This window comes from Oncorhynchus keta, chromosome 4, assembly GCF_023373465.1.
Source record: "Oncorhynchus keta strain PuntledgeMale-10-30-2019 chromosome 4, Oket_V2, whole genome shotgun sequence".
Lineage (NCBI taxonomy): Eukaryota > Metazoa > Chordata > Actinopteri > Salmoniformes > Salmonidae > Oncorhynchus > Oncorhynchus keta.
In genome coordinates, this window is record NC_068424.1 from 15,982,789 (window position 1) to 15,996,200 (window position 13,412).

The window sequence follows — 13,412 nt, forward strand, 5'->3', positions numbered from 1 at the left end:
AAACGTGCACATCCACTTTTCCAGTCTCTCACTCACACACACACACACACACACACACACACACACACACACACACACACACACACACACACACACACACACACACACACACACACACACACACACACACACACACACACACACACACACACACACACACACACACCTGTGGTTCTGTAGAGCGGTGCATGGGTGGTGTTCGGGCCTGCTGAATGCCCCCGCTGCTGAAGGACTCGGATCGGGGAGGCAGGGATGGGTCAGAAATACGGTTGGACACTTTATGATGCAGACCTGGAGAACTCTGTCTGTTCAGCTTGGAACGCTCCTCCACCTGACACACAGACACAGTTAGAGCACACTCATTTATACTGGCAGTCAGTGACAGATCATCAATGCATGTATGTGTGACGTGTGTCAAACCGCCAGTTTCCCTTATTACCATGGAGGTAGAAGCCATGTTCAGCAGAGACCACAGAGACAGACCTGGCTACAGTGTGCCTTTTTTTGCGTGTGTGTGTGTTTGTGGGGGGGGGGGTCCAGAGGGAAGCAGATACACCCATGTGGGTTTATACAGATATAGCTGTAGTTGGCCTACATCAGCTCACAGTTGCCACTGTGGGGCAAGCAGGATGTGTGTGTGGCTTGGATATAGGCTAAATCAGGAGCTGGAGTGTGTCTCTAAGAACATGGAGCCTATGTATAAAGCAGACTAAAACAGTTTGACTGACAGAGTCTGACTTCTAGAGGAAGAGAGAGATGTATAACCATTCTAAAAAACGCAAGGCACCATCTAGAATGTAGAGAGAAAAGAAAGCTGTTCTCTAACTATCCAGCCACCATTATAAAAAAAACAGTAACATAGAACCATCCAGCCACCATTCTAGAACCATCCTGCCACCATTCTAGAACTATCCAACCACCATTCTAGAACTATCCAGCCACCATTCTAGAACCATCCAGCCACCATTCTAGAACCATCCAGCCACCATTCTAGAACCATCCAGATCTATCCAGCCACCATTCTAGATCTATCCAGCCACCATTCTAGAAACACCCAGCCACCATTCTAGAACTCTCTAGCAACTACTCTAGAACAGAACATTCCAGCAAGGGTTCTTTCAGGAGTCCGTCCCCTGGTGTAAGGGAAGAGAAAATTGTTAATAAGGAAAGGAGAGTCCCATTCAGAAGAAAGGAGGGATGGGAGAGAGAAAGAGAGCTCCACCGACACACCAGCCAAGGGTTAAAGGTTAGGGTTAGTCCACCTCTGAAGAGAGAGAGGGAGGAAGTGTCTCAGAAACACCGGAAGTTGGTGTCTCCCTCACTGACCAATCGACCTGGACACCTCCCCCTCAACTCCTGAACTTCTCCCTCAGGGCTCTTCCTTCTGGCCTCAGGGCGACGCATGATTGGATGAAAGGAGTCAGGTGCGGGATCAGAGGCGAAGGACACACGTATACACGGAAAGGTCACACTATTGTCTTCAGATTGGAGAAGCTTCTCCCTGGAGGGACTTGATTGGGCAGGGTAGGAGGGGGGACGGGAGCAGGGGGTGTAAACCAGGGAACAGGAGGAGTGCTAGCCTGGCATCTCGAGGCTGGCTACTCGAGGCTGGCTACTCGAGGCTAGCTACTTGAGGCTGGTTAAAGGACTGGTGCTTAATGGGAGGAATATGAGGTGAGCTACTCTGGGTTTGACGCAGTACCTAGAAACAGAACATCACACTGTCACTGAACACATCAAACACATATAGCTATGTGGGGACACACACACACACACACACACACACACACACACACACACACACACACACACACACACACACACACACACACACACACACACACACACACACACACACACACATATTACTGTGGAAGAACCTGAAAAAAATTAACACAGCAACAGAAGGTCTGTCCATGATGGAGACACTGTGTTCTGGAAAAAGAGAGAGACATTTTGATATATCTTATAGTCCAGACATAGCAATGATACAGGGCTCCCACTCTTCAGAAAACTTCACACCTGAGAGGAGAGAGATCATTGTAGGAAACATAATATACTGTTGGTGTGTAACCAAATATACTGAACACATCTATAAGCGTTGTGTGTGTGGTGTGTGTGTGCGAACAGTACCTCCTTGGCCCAGGCAGGTTTGTCGTTATTAGGGGCTGTGTCTTTGTAGTGATACAGCTGTTTCTTGTCTTGTGGCCGTGGCTCCTGCTGCTGCTGCTGTAAGGACACCAGGTAGGCTCTCTCCTGCTGCAGCTGTCTCTGGAGACGCTCAGCCTGATGCTGCTCCTCCATCTGCTTACGCTTGTACTCCTGTAGATACACGCAGACGGTTTACACAGGAAACAAATGCACAAACACAAAGTACACTACATGGTCAAAGGTATGGACACCTGCGTGTCGAACATCTCATTCCAAAATCATCGGCATTAATATGGAGTTGGTCCCCCCTTTGCTGCTATAACAGCCTCCACTCTCCTGGGAAGGCTTTCCACTAGATGTTGGAACATTGCTGCTATAACAGCCTCCACTCTCCTGGGAAGGCTTTCCACTAGATGTTGGAACATTGCTGTTATAACAGCCTCCACTCTCCTGGGAAGGCTTTCCACTAGATGTTGGAACATTGCTGCTATAACAGCCTTCACTCTTCTGGGAAGGCTTTCCACTAGATGTTGGAACATTGCTGCTGTAACAGCCTCCACTCTCCTGGGAAGGCTTTCCACTAGATGTTGGAACATTGCTGCTATGTGGGCTATACTCAGCCTTGTCTCAGGATGGTAAGTTGGTGGCTGTGCTTTGGCAAAGTGGGTGGGGTTATATCCTTCCTGTTTGGCCCTGTCCGGGGGTGTCCTCGGATGGGGCCACAGTGTCTCCTGTCCCCTCCTGTCTCAGCCTCCAGTATTTATGCTGCAGTAGTTTGTGTCGGGGGGCTAGGGTCAGTTTGTTATATCTGGAGTACTTCTCCTGTCCTATTCGGTGTCCTGTGTGAATCTAAGTGTGCGTTCTCTAATTCTCTCCTTCTTTCTTTCTCTCTCTCTCGGAGGACCTGAGCCCTAGGACCATGCCCCAGGACTACCTGACATGATGACTCCTTGCTGTCCCCAGTCCACCTGGCCATGCTGCTGCTCCAGTTTCAACTGACCTGAGCCCTAGGACCATGCCCCAGGACTACCTGACATGATGACTCCTTGCTGTCCCCAGTCCACCTGGCCATGCTGCTGCTCCAGTTTCAACTGTTCTTCCTTACTATTATTCGACCATGCTGGTAATTTATGAACATTTGAACATCTTGGCCATGTTCTGTTATAATCTCCACCCGGCACAGCCAGAAGAGGACGGGCCACCCCACATATGCTCTCTCTAATTCTCTCTTTCTTTCTCTCTCTCGGAGGACCTGAGCCCTAGGACCGTGCCCCAGGACTACCTGACATGATGACTCCTTGCTGTCCCCGTTCCACCTGACTGTGCTGCTGCTCCAGTTTCAACTGTTCTGCCTTGTTATTATTCGACCATGCTGGTCATTTATGAACATTTGAACATCTTGGCCATGTTCTGTTATAATCTCCACCCGGCACAGCCAGAAGAGGACTGGCCACCCCACATAGCCTGGTTCCTCTCTAGGTTTCTTCCTAGGTTTTGGCCTTTCTAGGGAGTTTTTCCTAGCCACCGTGCTTCTACACCTGCATTGCTTGCTGTTTGGGGTTTTAGGCTGGATTTCTGTACAGCACTTTGAGATATCGAAGGGCTATATGATGTACGAAGGGCTATATAAATACATTTGATTTGATTTTGATTTGATATAACAGCCTCCACTCTCCTGGGAAGGCTTTCCACTAGATGTTGGAACATTGCTTCCATTCAGCTACAAGAGCATCAGTGAGGTCGGGCACTGATGTTGGGTGATTAGGTCTAGCTTGCAGTCAGCGTTCCAATTCATCCCAAAGGTGTTCGATGGGGTTGAAGTCAGGGCTCTGCGTAGGCCAGTCAAGTTCTTCTACAAACCATTACTGTATGGACCTCGCTTTGTGCACAGGGGCATTGTCATGCTGAAACAGGAAAGGGCCTTTCCCAAACTGTTACCACAAAGTTGGAAGCACAGAATCATCCAGAATGTCTTTGTATGCTGTAGTGTTAAAATCACTGGAACTAAGGGGCTCTTTGCTTGACATCATGGGAAAATCTAAATAAATCAGCCAAGCCTTCAGAAAAAAACTGGAGACCTCCACAAGTCTGGTTCATCCTTGGGAGCAATTTCCAAACACCTGAAGGTACCACTTTCATCTGTACAAACAATAGTACGCAAGTATAAACACCATGGGACCACGCAGCCGTCATACCGCTCAGGAAGGAGACACGTTCCGTCTCCTAGAGATGAACATACTTTGGTGCGAAAAGTGCAAATCAATCCCAGAACAACAGCAAAGGACCTTTTGAAGATGCTGGAGGAAACAGGTACAAAAGTATCTATATCCACAGTAAAACGAGTCCTATATCGACATAACCTAAAAGGCCGTTCAGCAAGGAAGAAGCCACTGCTCCAAAACCGCCATAAAAAAAAGCCTGACTACGGTTTGCAACTGCACATGGGGACAAAGATCGTACTTTTTGGAGAAATGTCCTCTGGTCTGATGAAACAAAAATAGAACTGGTTGGTCATAATGACCATCGTTATGTTTAGAGGAAAAAGGAGGATGGTTGCAAGCTGAAGAACACCATCCCAACTGTGAAGCACAGGGGTGGCAGCATCATGTTGTGGGGGTGCTTTGCTGCAGGAGGGACTGGTACACTTCACAAAATAGATGGAATCATGAGGTATGAAAATTATGTGGATATATTGAAGCAATATCTCAAGACATCAGTCAGGAAGTTAAAGCTTGGTTGCAAATGGGTCTTCCAAATGGACAATGACCCAAAGCACACTTCCAAAGTTGTGGCAAAATGGCTTAAGGACAACAAAGTCAAGGTATTGGAGTGGCCATCACAAAGCCCTGACCTCAATCCTATAGAAAATGTGTGGGCAGAACTGAAAAGCGTATGCGAGCAAGGAGGCCTACAAACCTGACTCAGTTACACCAGCTCTGTCAGGAGTAATGGGCCAAAATTCACCCAACTTATTGTGGGAAGCTTGTGGAAGGCTACCCTAAATGTTTGACCCAAGTTAAACAATTTAAAGTCAATGCTACCAAATACTAATTGAGTATGTAAACTTCTGACCCACTGGGAATGTGATGAAATAAATAAAAGCTTAAATAAATCATTCTCTCTACTATTATTCCAACATTTTACATTCTTAAAATAAAGTGGTGATCTTAACTGACCAAAGACAGGGAATTTTGACTAGGATTAAATATCAGGAATTGTGAAAAACTGAGTTTAAATGTATTTGGCTAAGGTGTATGTAAACTTCCGACTTCAACTGTATTTACGCCTGTCAGCAATGGATGTGGCTGAAATAGACGAATCCACTCATTTGAAGGCGTGTCCACATACTTTTGTATATATAGTGTATATGCTTGTGCAACAAGAGAGATAAGGGGTTGTTGTGGATAGGTGATAGGCTGAGGACTCGGGGGTGAGAGGTCAAGGGTGAGAGGTTACCATCAATAGAGCCTGCTCCTGGAGTAGTTGTTGCTGTAGAATCTCCAGCTGTCTTTGCTCCTCCTCCAGCTGCCTACGGATATACTCCTACCCAATCACAGGCCAGACAGCCAGGAGATCAGCCAATCAGAGCCCAGAGCAGCCAGGTGAGTGATCAGAGCAGTCAATGGAGACAGAAAGGAGGTGACGAGGAGGAGAAAGGGGTTGAGGAGGAGAAATGGGGTGAAAGGAGTTGAGGAGGTGAAAGGGGGTGATGAGAAGGATGTGATGAGGAAGAGGAGAAAGGGGGTGATGAGGAGAAGAAAGGGGGTGAAGAGGAGGAGGAGAAGGGGGGTAAGGAGGAGAAGAAAGGGGGTGAGGAGGAGGAGGAGAAAGGGGGTGAGGAGGAGGAGGAGGAGAAAGGGGGTGAGGAGGAGAAGAAAGGGGTTGAGGAGGAGGAGGAGGAGGAGGAGAAAGGGGGTGAGGAGGAGAAGAAAGGGGTTGAGGAGGAGAAATGGGGTGAGGAGGAGAAGAAAGGGGTTGAGGAGGAGAAAGGGGGTGAGGAGGAGGAGAAAGGGGTTGAGGAGGAGAAATGGGGTGAGGAGGAGAAGAAAGGGGTTGAGGAGGAGAAAGGGGGTGAGGAGGAGGAGAAAGGGGATGATAAGGGGGTGAGAGAGAGAGTACAAGGACAGATTAAGGGAAATATTTTTTGAGAAAGAAACCAAAGTACGGATTAAAACCAAAATAGAAGCGAGATGGAGTGACATGATAGGAGGTGGAGAGAGGAAGGGATAAGGGAGGAAAGAGAGAGGAAGGGATAAGGGAGGAAAGAGAGAGGAAGGGATAAGGGAGGAAAGAGAGAGGAAGGGATAAGGGAGGAAAGAGAGAGGAAGGGATAAGGGAGGAAAGAGAGCGCAGTGATAAACAGAGTCAGTCAAAGAAAAAGGCATAACCAAGAAAAGAGACTTGATGTATAGAACCACCCCAAGGTACTTAATATTGAATCAAGTGGGTAAGAGAGAAAAACACGTTTTATTAGAGAGTGAGTGTTACACATCAGAGTGAAAGGGAAGCATTCATGAAGCAGAGTCATCCAGGCCCCAGACCCTAACTATTCCTGCCCTGGGACATAAACCTAAATGTCAGTCTATGTCTGGTCTGTGGCAGACTGGGGTGATTCCTGGTCAATGAGTTAGTGTGTGTAAAAGAGTGAGAGAGATAAGTGTGTGGGTGTGTGCGCACCTGAGAGTTACCTGTGTGTGTACCTGTTCTCTCTCTGCGTGCCTCCTCTCCTCATCTCTCCGTAGTTGTTCCATCTCTTCATAGCGTCTCCTCTGTTCTCTCTCCTGTTGCTTCCTCATCTCACGCTCCCTACGCTGTTGCTGTTAGACAAAGAGTGTGAGGGAGAGAGAGCGTCATAGCCATCACCAGATATGTCATTGAGCCGTGCTGGAAAATGCAATGTGAACAGAAACCATCTGAAGCAGAAAAGTTGTGTTCAGGTGGGCATGATGGAGTGAAAAGCATGCCGTCTACCTCCTCCAGTCTCCTCCTCTGCTCTTTCTGCTCCTCTATGCGTTTCTGTCGCTCTGCCAACAGGAGACGTTTGTGTTCCTCGTTCTGCTGTTGCTCCAACTGCTGCCTCCGCAGAGCCTCAGAACGCTCCTTATTGGCCAGCTGCAGCCGCAGGAAGTCCCGCCTTAACGTCGACTCTCCAGGGACGTTGATGATGGAGCTGGACAAGGACCAATCAGAGGAGAGATAGGAGAGGGAGGGTTTATGAGTGGAAATCTCTCTCCTACACATTTGGAGGCAAAAACACACGCAAACAATAGTGTACACAAGCACACACACCCTACCTTGGCTCCCCCATGTCCCGTTCCTCCTCCTCTTCCTCACTGCCACTGTACTCATACTCTGTTTCATCTGCAGCACACACACATCAACCAGTTACACACACATCAACCAGTTACACACACATCAACCAGTTAAACACACACACACACCAACCAGTTACACACACACCAACCAGTTACAAACACACCAACCAGTTACACACACACACATCAACCAGTTACACACACACACACACACACATCAACCAGTTACACACACACACACACACACATCAACCAGTTACACACACACACATCAACCAGTTACACACATCAACCAGTTACACACACACACACACATCAACCAGTTACACACACACACACACATCAACCAGTTACACACACACACACACACCAGTTACACACACACACACACACACACACACACACACACACACACACACACACACACACACACACCACACACACACACATCAACCAGTTACACACACACACAACCAGTCAACCAGTTACACACACACACATCAACCAGTTACACACACACACATCAACCAGTTACACACACACACATCAACCAGTTACACACACACACATCAACCAGTTACACACACACACATCAACCACACACACATCAACCAGTTACACACACACACACACACACACACATCAACCAGTTACACACACACACACACACACATCAACCAGTTACACACACACACACACACACATCAACCAGTTACACACACACACACATCAACCAGTTACACACACACACACATCAACCAGTTACAACCAGTTACACACACACACACATCAACCAGTTACACACACACACATCAACCAGTTACACACACACACATCAACCAGTTAGACACACACATCAATCAGTTACACACACACACATCAACCAGTTACACACACACACATCAACCAGTTACACACACACATCAACCAGTTACACACACACACATCAACCAGTTACACACACACACATCAACCAGTTACACACACACACATCAACCAGTTACACACACACACATCAACCAGATACACACACACATCAACCAGTTACACACACACATCAACCAGTTACACACACACATCAACCAGTTACACACACACATCAACCTCACCTCGCTCATCAACTCATCCCTGACCGCTGGCTACGTCCCTTCTGTCTTCAAGAGAGCGAGAGTTGCACCCCTTCTGAAAAAACCTACACTCGATCCCTCCGATGTCAACAACTACAGACCAGTATCCCTTCTTTCTTTTCTCTCCAAAACTCTTGAACGTGCCGTCCTTGGCCAGCTCTCCCGCTATCTCTCTCAGAATGACCTTCTTGATCCAAATCAGTCAGGTTTCAAGACTAGTCATTCAACTGAGACTGCTCTTCTCTGTATCACGGAGGCGCTCCGCACTGCTAAAGCTAACTCTCTCTCCTCTTCTCTCATCCTTCTAGAGCTATCGGCTGCCTTCGATACTGTGAACCATCAGATCCTCCTCTCCACCCTCTCCGAGTTGGGCATCTCCGGCGCGGCCCACGCTTGGATTGCGTCCTACCTGACAGGTCGCTCCTACCAGGTGGCGTGGCGAGAATCTGTCTCCTCACCACGCGCTCTCACCACTGGTGTCCCCCAGGGCTCTGTTCTAGGCCCTCTCCTATTCTCGCTATACACCAAGTCACTTGGCTCTGTCATAACCTCACATGGTCTCTCCTATCATTGCTATGCAGACGACACACAATTAATCTTTTCCTTTCCCCCTTCTGATGACCAGGTGGCGAATCGCATCTCTGCATGTCTGGCAGACATATCAGTGTGGATGACGGATCACCACCTCAAGCTGAACCTCGGCAAGACGGAGCTGCTCTTCCTCCCGGGGAAGGACTGCCCGTTCCATGATCTCGCCATCACGGTTGACAACTCCATTGTGTCCTCCTCCCAGAGCGCTAAGAACCTTGGCGTGATCCTGGACAACACCCTGTCGTTCTCAACTAACATCAAGGCGGTGGCCCGTTCCTGTAGGTTCATGCTCTACAACATCCGCAGAGTACGACCCTGCCTCACACAGGAAGCGGCGCAGGTCCTAATCCAGGCACTTGTCATCTCCCGTCTGGATTACTGCAACTCGCTGTTGGCTGGGCTCCCTGCCTGTGTTCAACCTTCCCAAGTTCTCTCACGTCACCCCGCTCCTCCGCTCTCTCCACTGGCTTCCAGTTGAAGCTCGCATCCGCTACAAGACCATGGTGCTTGCCTACGGAGCTGTGAGGGGAACGGCACCTCAGTACCTCCAGGCTCTGATCAGGCCCTACACCCAAACAAGGGCACTGCGTTCATCCACCTCTGGCCTGCTCGCCTCCCTACCACTGAGGAAGTACAGTTCCCGCTCAGCCCAGTCAAAACTGTTCGCTGCTCTGGCCCCCCAATGGTGGAACAAACTCCCTCACGACGCCAGGACAGCGGAGTCAATCACCACCTTCCGGAGACACCCGAAACCCCACCTCTTTAAGGAATACCTAGGATAGGATAAGTAATCCTTCTCACCCCCCTAAAAGATTTAGATGCACTATTATAAAGTGGCTGTTCCACTGGATGTCATAAGGTGAATGCACCAATTTGTAAGTCGCTCTGGATAAGAGCGTCTGCTAAATGACTTAAATGTAAAATGTAAATCAACCAGTTACACACACACACATCAACCAGTTACACACACACACATCAACCAGTTACACACACACACATCAACCAGTTACACACACACACATCAACCAGTTACACACACACACATCAACCAGTTACACACACACATCAACCAGTTACACACACACATCAACCAGTTACACACACACATCAACCAGTGACACACACACATCAACCAGTTACACACACACATCAACCAGTTACACACACACATCAACCAGTTACACACACACACACAGTTGGATCTGAACCTTCTTGTTTTCTTTTGGCCGACTTTTCTTCAGCTGGATGCAGGGGTGTGTGTGTGTGTGTGTGTGTCTGTTGCGGTCAGTCTCACCCCTCTCTCCACGTTTCTTCTTGGTTCTGTCGATATGGTCCTTCAGTTGGATGCGGACCTGTCGTTCGTTAGGCAGCTCTCTGATGAAGGGGTGCTTCAACAGCTGCTCTGTGCTGGGTCTCTGACCATGACTCTTCACCAAGCAGCTCTCAATGAACGACTGAAACTTCTTAGACCTGAACACACACAGAGACAACACAGTGAGTGTGAGTGTGTGTGTGTGTGTGTGTGTGTGTGTGTGTGTGTGTGTGTGTGTGATAACTCACCACTTCTTAGACTTGAGTCTGGGGGCGGGGTTTCTGGGGATGAGGAAGAGAGCTCTCATTGGGTGCATGTCACACAGTGCTGTAGAGAGGGAGAGAAAGGGTTAACAAACCATGATGCCTCCAACCAATGCACACGACGTCTGATAGTGTCTTATGCCACAGTATTCACTGTTGTGCCAGCCTACGTTGTGTTGTGGTAGGCACTGGTACTTACGCGGTGCTCCTTCTGCCATCTCTATAGCCGTAATACCCAGAGACCACAGGTCACTCTGAAAGACACAGAGGAGTTAGGAGGGATTGAGATGACCAGGGAAAATACACTAAACCCACAAACAGACATACACACAGCCTACTGTGGTACCTTGAAGTCGTAGGTGGCCTCAGGGTTCTCGTCGCAGGCGATGACTTCAGGAGCCATCCAATATGGCGTCCCTATAAACGTGTTCCTCCTCCCCACCGTACGGTCCAACTGGGCACTCACTCCAAAGTCCACTGGAACACACACACACACACACACACACACACACACACACACACACACACACACACACACACACACACACGTGAAACATTTTGATCTGTCCGTCCGCCAGTCTGTCTGTTTTCCTGTTTGTCTGGGTGTCTCACCCAGTTTGACCTCTGCGTTCTCTGTCAGCAGGACGTTCTGACCCTTGATGTCTCTGTGGATGACCTTGTGTTGGTGGAGATGGGTCAGACCCTAGAGAGAGAGAGCGAGAGAGCGAGAGATAACTGTTGGTTATTATAAGGCACACTCCACACACAGAAACGCGTACAAGGCTCTCCCTCCATTTGGCAAATCTGACCATAATTCTATCATCCCGATTCCTACTCACAAGCAAAAACTAAAGCAGGAAGCACCAGTGACTCAGTCAATAAAAAAGTGGTCAGATGAAGCAGATGCTAAGCTACATGACAGTTTTGCTGGCACAGACTGGAATATGTTCTGGGATTCTTCCGATGGTACACCACATCAGTCACTGGCTTCATCGAAAAGTGCATTGATGACGTTGTCCCCACAGTGACTGTACGTACATACCCCAATCAAAAGCCATGGATTACAGGCAACATCCGCACTGAGCTGCCGCTTTCAAGGAGCGGGACTCTAACCCTGAAGCTTATAAGAAATCCTGCTTATCCTGAAATCCTGCCCTCCAACAAACCATCAAACAGGCAAAGCATCAATACAGGACTAAGATTGAATCATACTACACCGGATCTGACGCTTGTCGGATGTGGCAGGGCTTGCAAACTTTTACAGACTACAAAGGAAAGCACAGCCGCGAGCTTCCCAGTGACACAAGCCTACCAGGCGAGCTAAATAACTTCTATGCTTGATTCGAGGCAAGCAACACTGAGGCATGCATGAGAGCATCAGCTGTTCTGGATGACTGTGTGATCACACTCTCCGTAGCCGATGTGAGTAAGACCTTTTAAACAGGTCAACATTCACAAGGCCGCAGGGCCAGACGGACGACCAGGAAGTGTACTCCGAGCATGCGCTGACCAACAAGTGTCTTCACTGCCATTTTCAACCTGTTCCTAGCTGAGTCTAATACCAACACGTTTCAAACAGACCACCACGGTCCCTGTGCCAAAGAACACTAAGGTAACCTGCCTAAATGACTACCGACCCGTAGCACTCATGGCTCACATCAACACCATTATCCCAGAAACCCTAGACCCACTCCAATTTGCATACCGCCCCAACAGATGATGCAATTTCTACTCCACACTGCCCTTTCCCACCTGGACAAAAGGAACACCTATGCAAGAAGGCTATTCCTTGACTACAGCTCAGCGTTCAACACCATAGTGCCCTCAAAGGTCATCACTATTTAATGTCAGCAGGTTTCATTCCAAATATGTTGATTGCATTAGTTTTAGATGTGGGGGAGTTAGAGAATGAGAGGTGAGAGGGTGACAAGGCAAGAAGGAACTTTTAATCTATGCCATCAAAGGGAACATGAAATTTGACATCCCAATTAGGATCTGGCTAAAAATACTTGAATCAGTTATAGAACCCATTGGCCTTTATGGTTGTGAGGTCTGAGGTCACCAACCAAGAATTCACAAAATGGGACAAACGCCAAATTGAGACTCTGCATGCAGATTTCTGCAAAAAATATCCTCTGTGTACAACGTAAAACACCAAATAATGCATTTAGAGCAGAATTAGGCCGATACTGTGGGAGCAAGCTATACATATAGGGACAAATATAATACTGTACCACAAGAGGAAGATACACTTAGAGTGCATTTGCCATTCTGGTAAAATGCATTGTCTATTGTATAGAACAGGAAACCAAAGTAAGGCCATGAGAGCATAGGACAGCTGGACATACCAAGGTCAGAGGGACATACAAAGGAGGGGGTCAGCCAAATGACCAACGGATGGACTATAGACATAGGGCATATATTTTTAGGACATGAAGAGAAGAGACACATAGTCTACTAGTCCTAATAAGGACAGACATACCAAAGAACACACCAAGCTAAAACATAAGGGGCCCATAGGATAAGATGGGCATGTATTATTTTTGGGACATGAAGAGGTCCTGTCACCATTATAACTTAACTGAAAGCAGATATGGGTGTTATTGGGCGTGTACAAGCAGGAAGCACAGATTGAAAGATAATGGTGGCAGAT

General features: G+C 48.0%; 1 protein-coding gene across 11 annotated transcripts in view; it reads right to left on the reverse strand.

Annotated features, from left to right (window-relative positions):
* LOC118373797 (TRAF2 and NCK-interacting protein kinase-like) overlaps positions 1 to 13,412 on the reverse strand; it is a 131,675-nt gene that overhangs the window by 44,248 nt on the left and 74,015 nt on the right. For 6 of the 11 annotated variants that reach the window (XM_052501635.1, XM_052501652.1, XM_052501634.1 and 3 more), the window contains exons 6-16: positions 11,372 to 11,462; positions 11,106 to 11,236; positions 10,959 to 11,013; positions 10,745 to 10,823; positions 10,479 to 10,654; positions 7,446 to 7,512; positions 7,123 to 7,321; positions 6,840 to 6,968; positions 5,608 to 5,694; positions 2,134 to 2,322; positions 167 to 331 (exon numbers count right to left, since the gene is read on the reverse strand). In XM_052501635.1, the coding sequence (XP_052357595.1) occupies positions 167 to 331; positions 2,134 to 2,322; positions 5,608 to 5,694; positions 6,840 to 6,968; positions 7,123 to 7,321; positions 7,446 to 7,512; positions 10,479 to 10,654; positions 10,745 to 10,823; positions 10,959 to 11,013; positions 11,106 to 11,236; positions 11,372 to 11,462 (1,368 nt within the window). The remainder of the gene's footprint in view (positions 1 to 166; positions 332 to 2,133; positions 2,323 to 5,607; positions 5,695 to 6,839; positions 6,969 to 7,122; positions 7,322 to 7,445; positions 7,513 to 10,478; positions 10,655 to 10,744; positions 10,824 to 10,958; positions 11,014 to 11,105; positions 11,237 to 11,371; positions 11,463 to 13,412) is intronic. The other 5 variants (XM_052501633.1, XM_052501663.1, XM_052501637.1 and 2 more) reach the window with 3 other exon arrangements.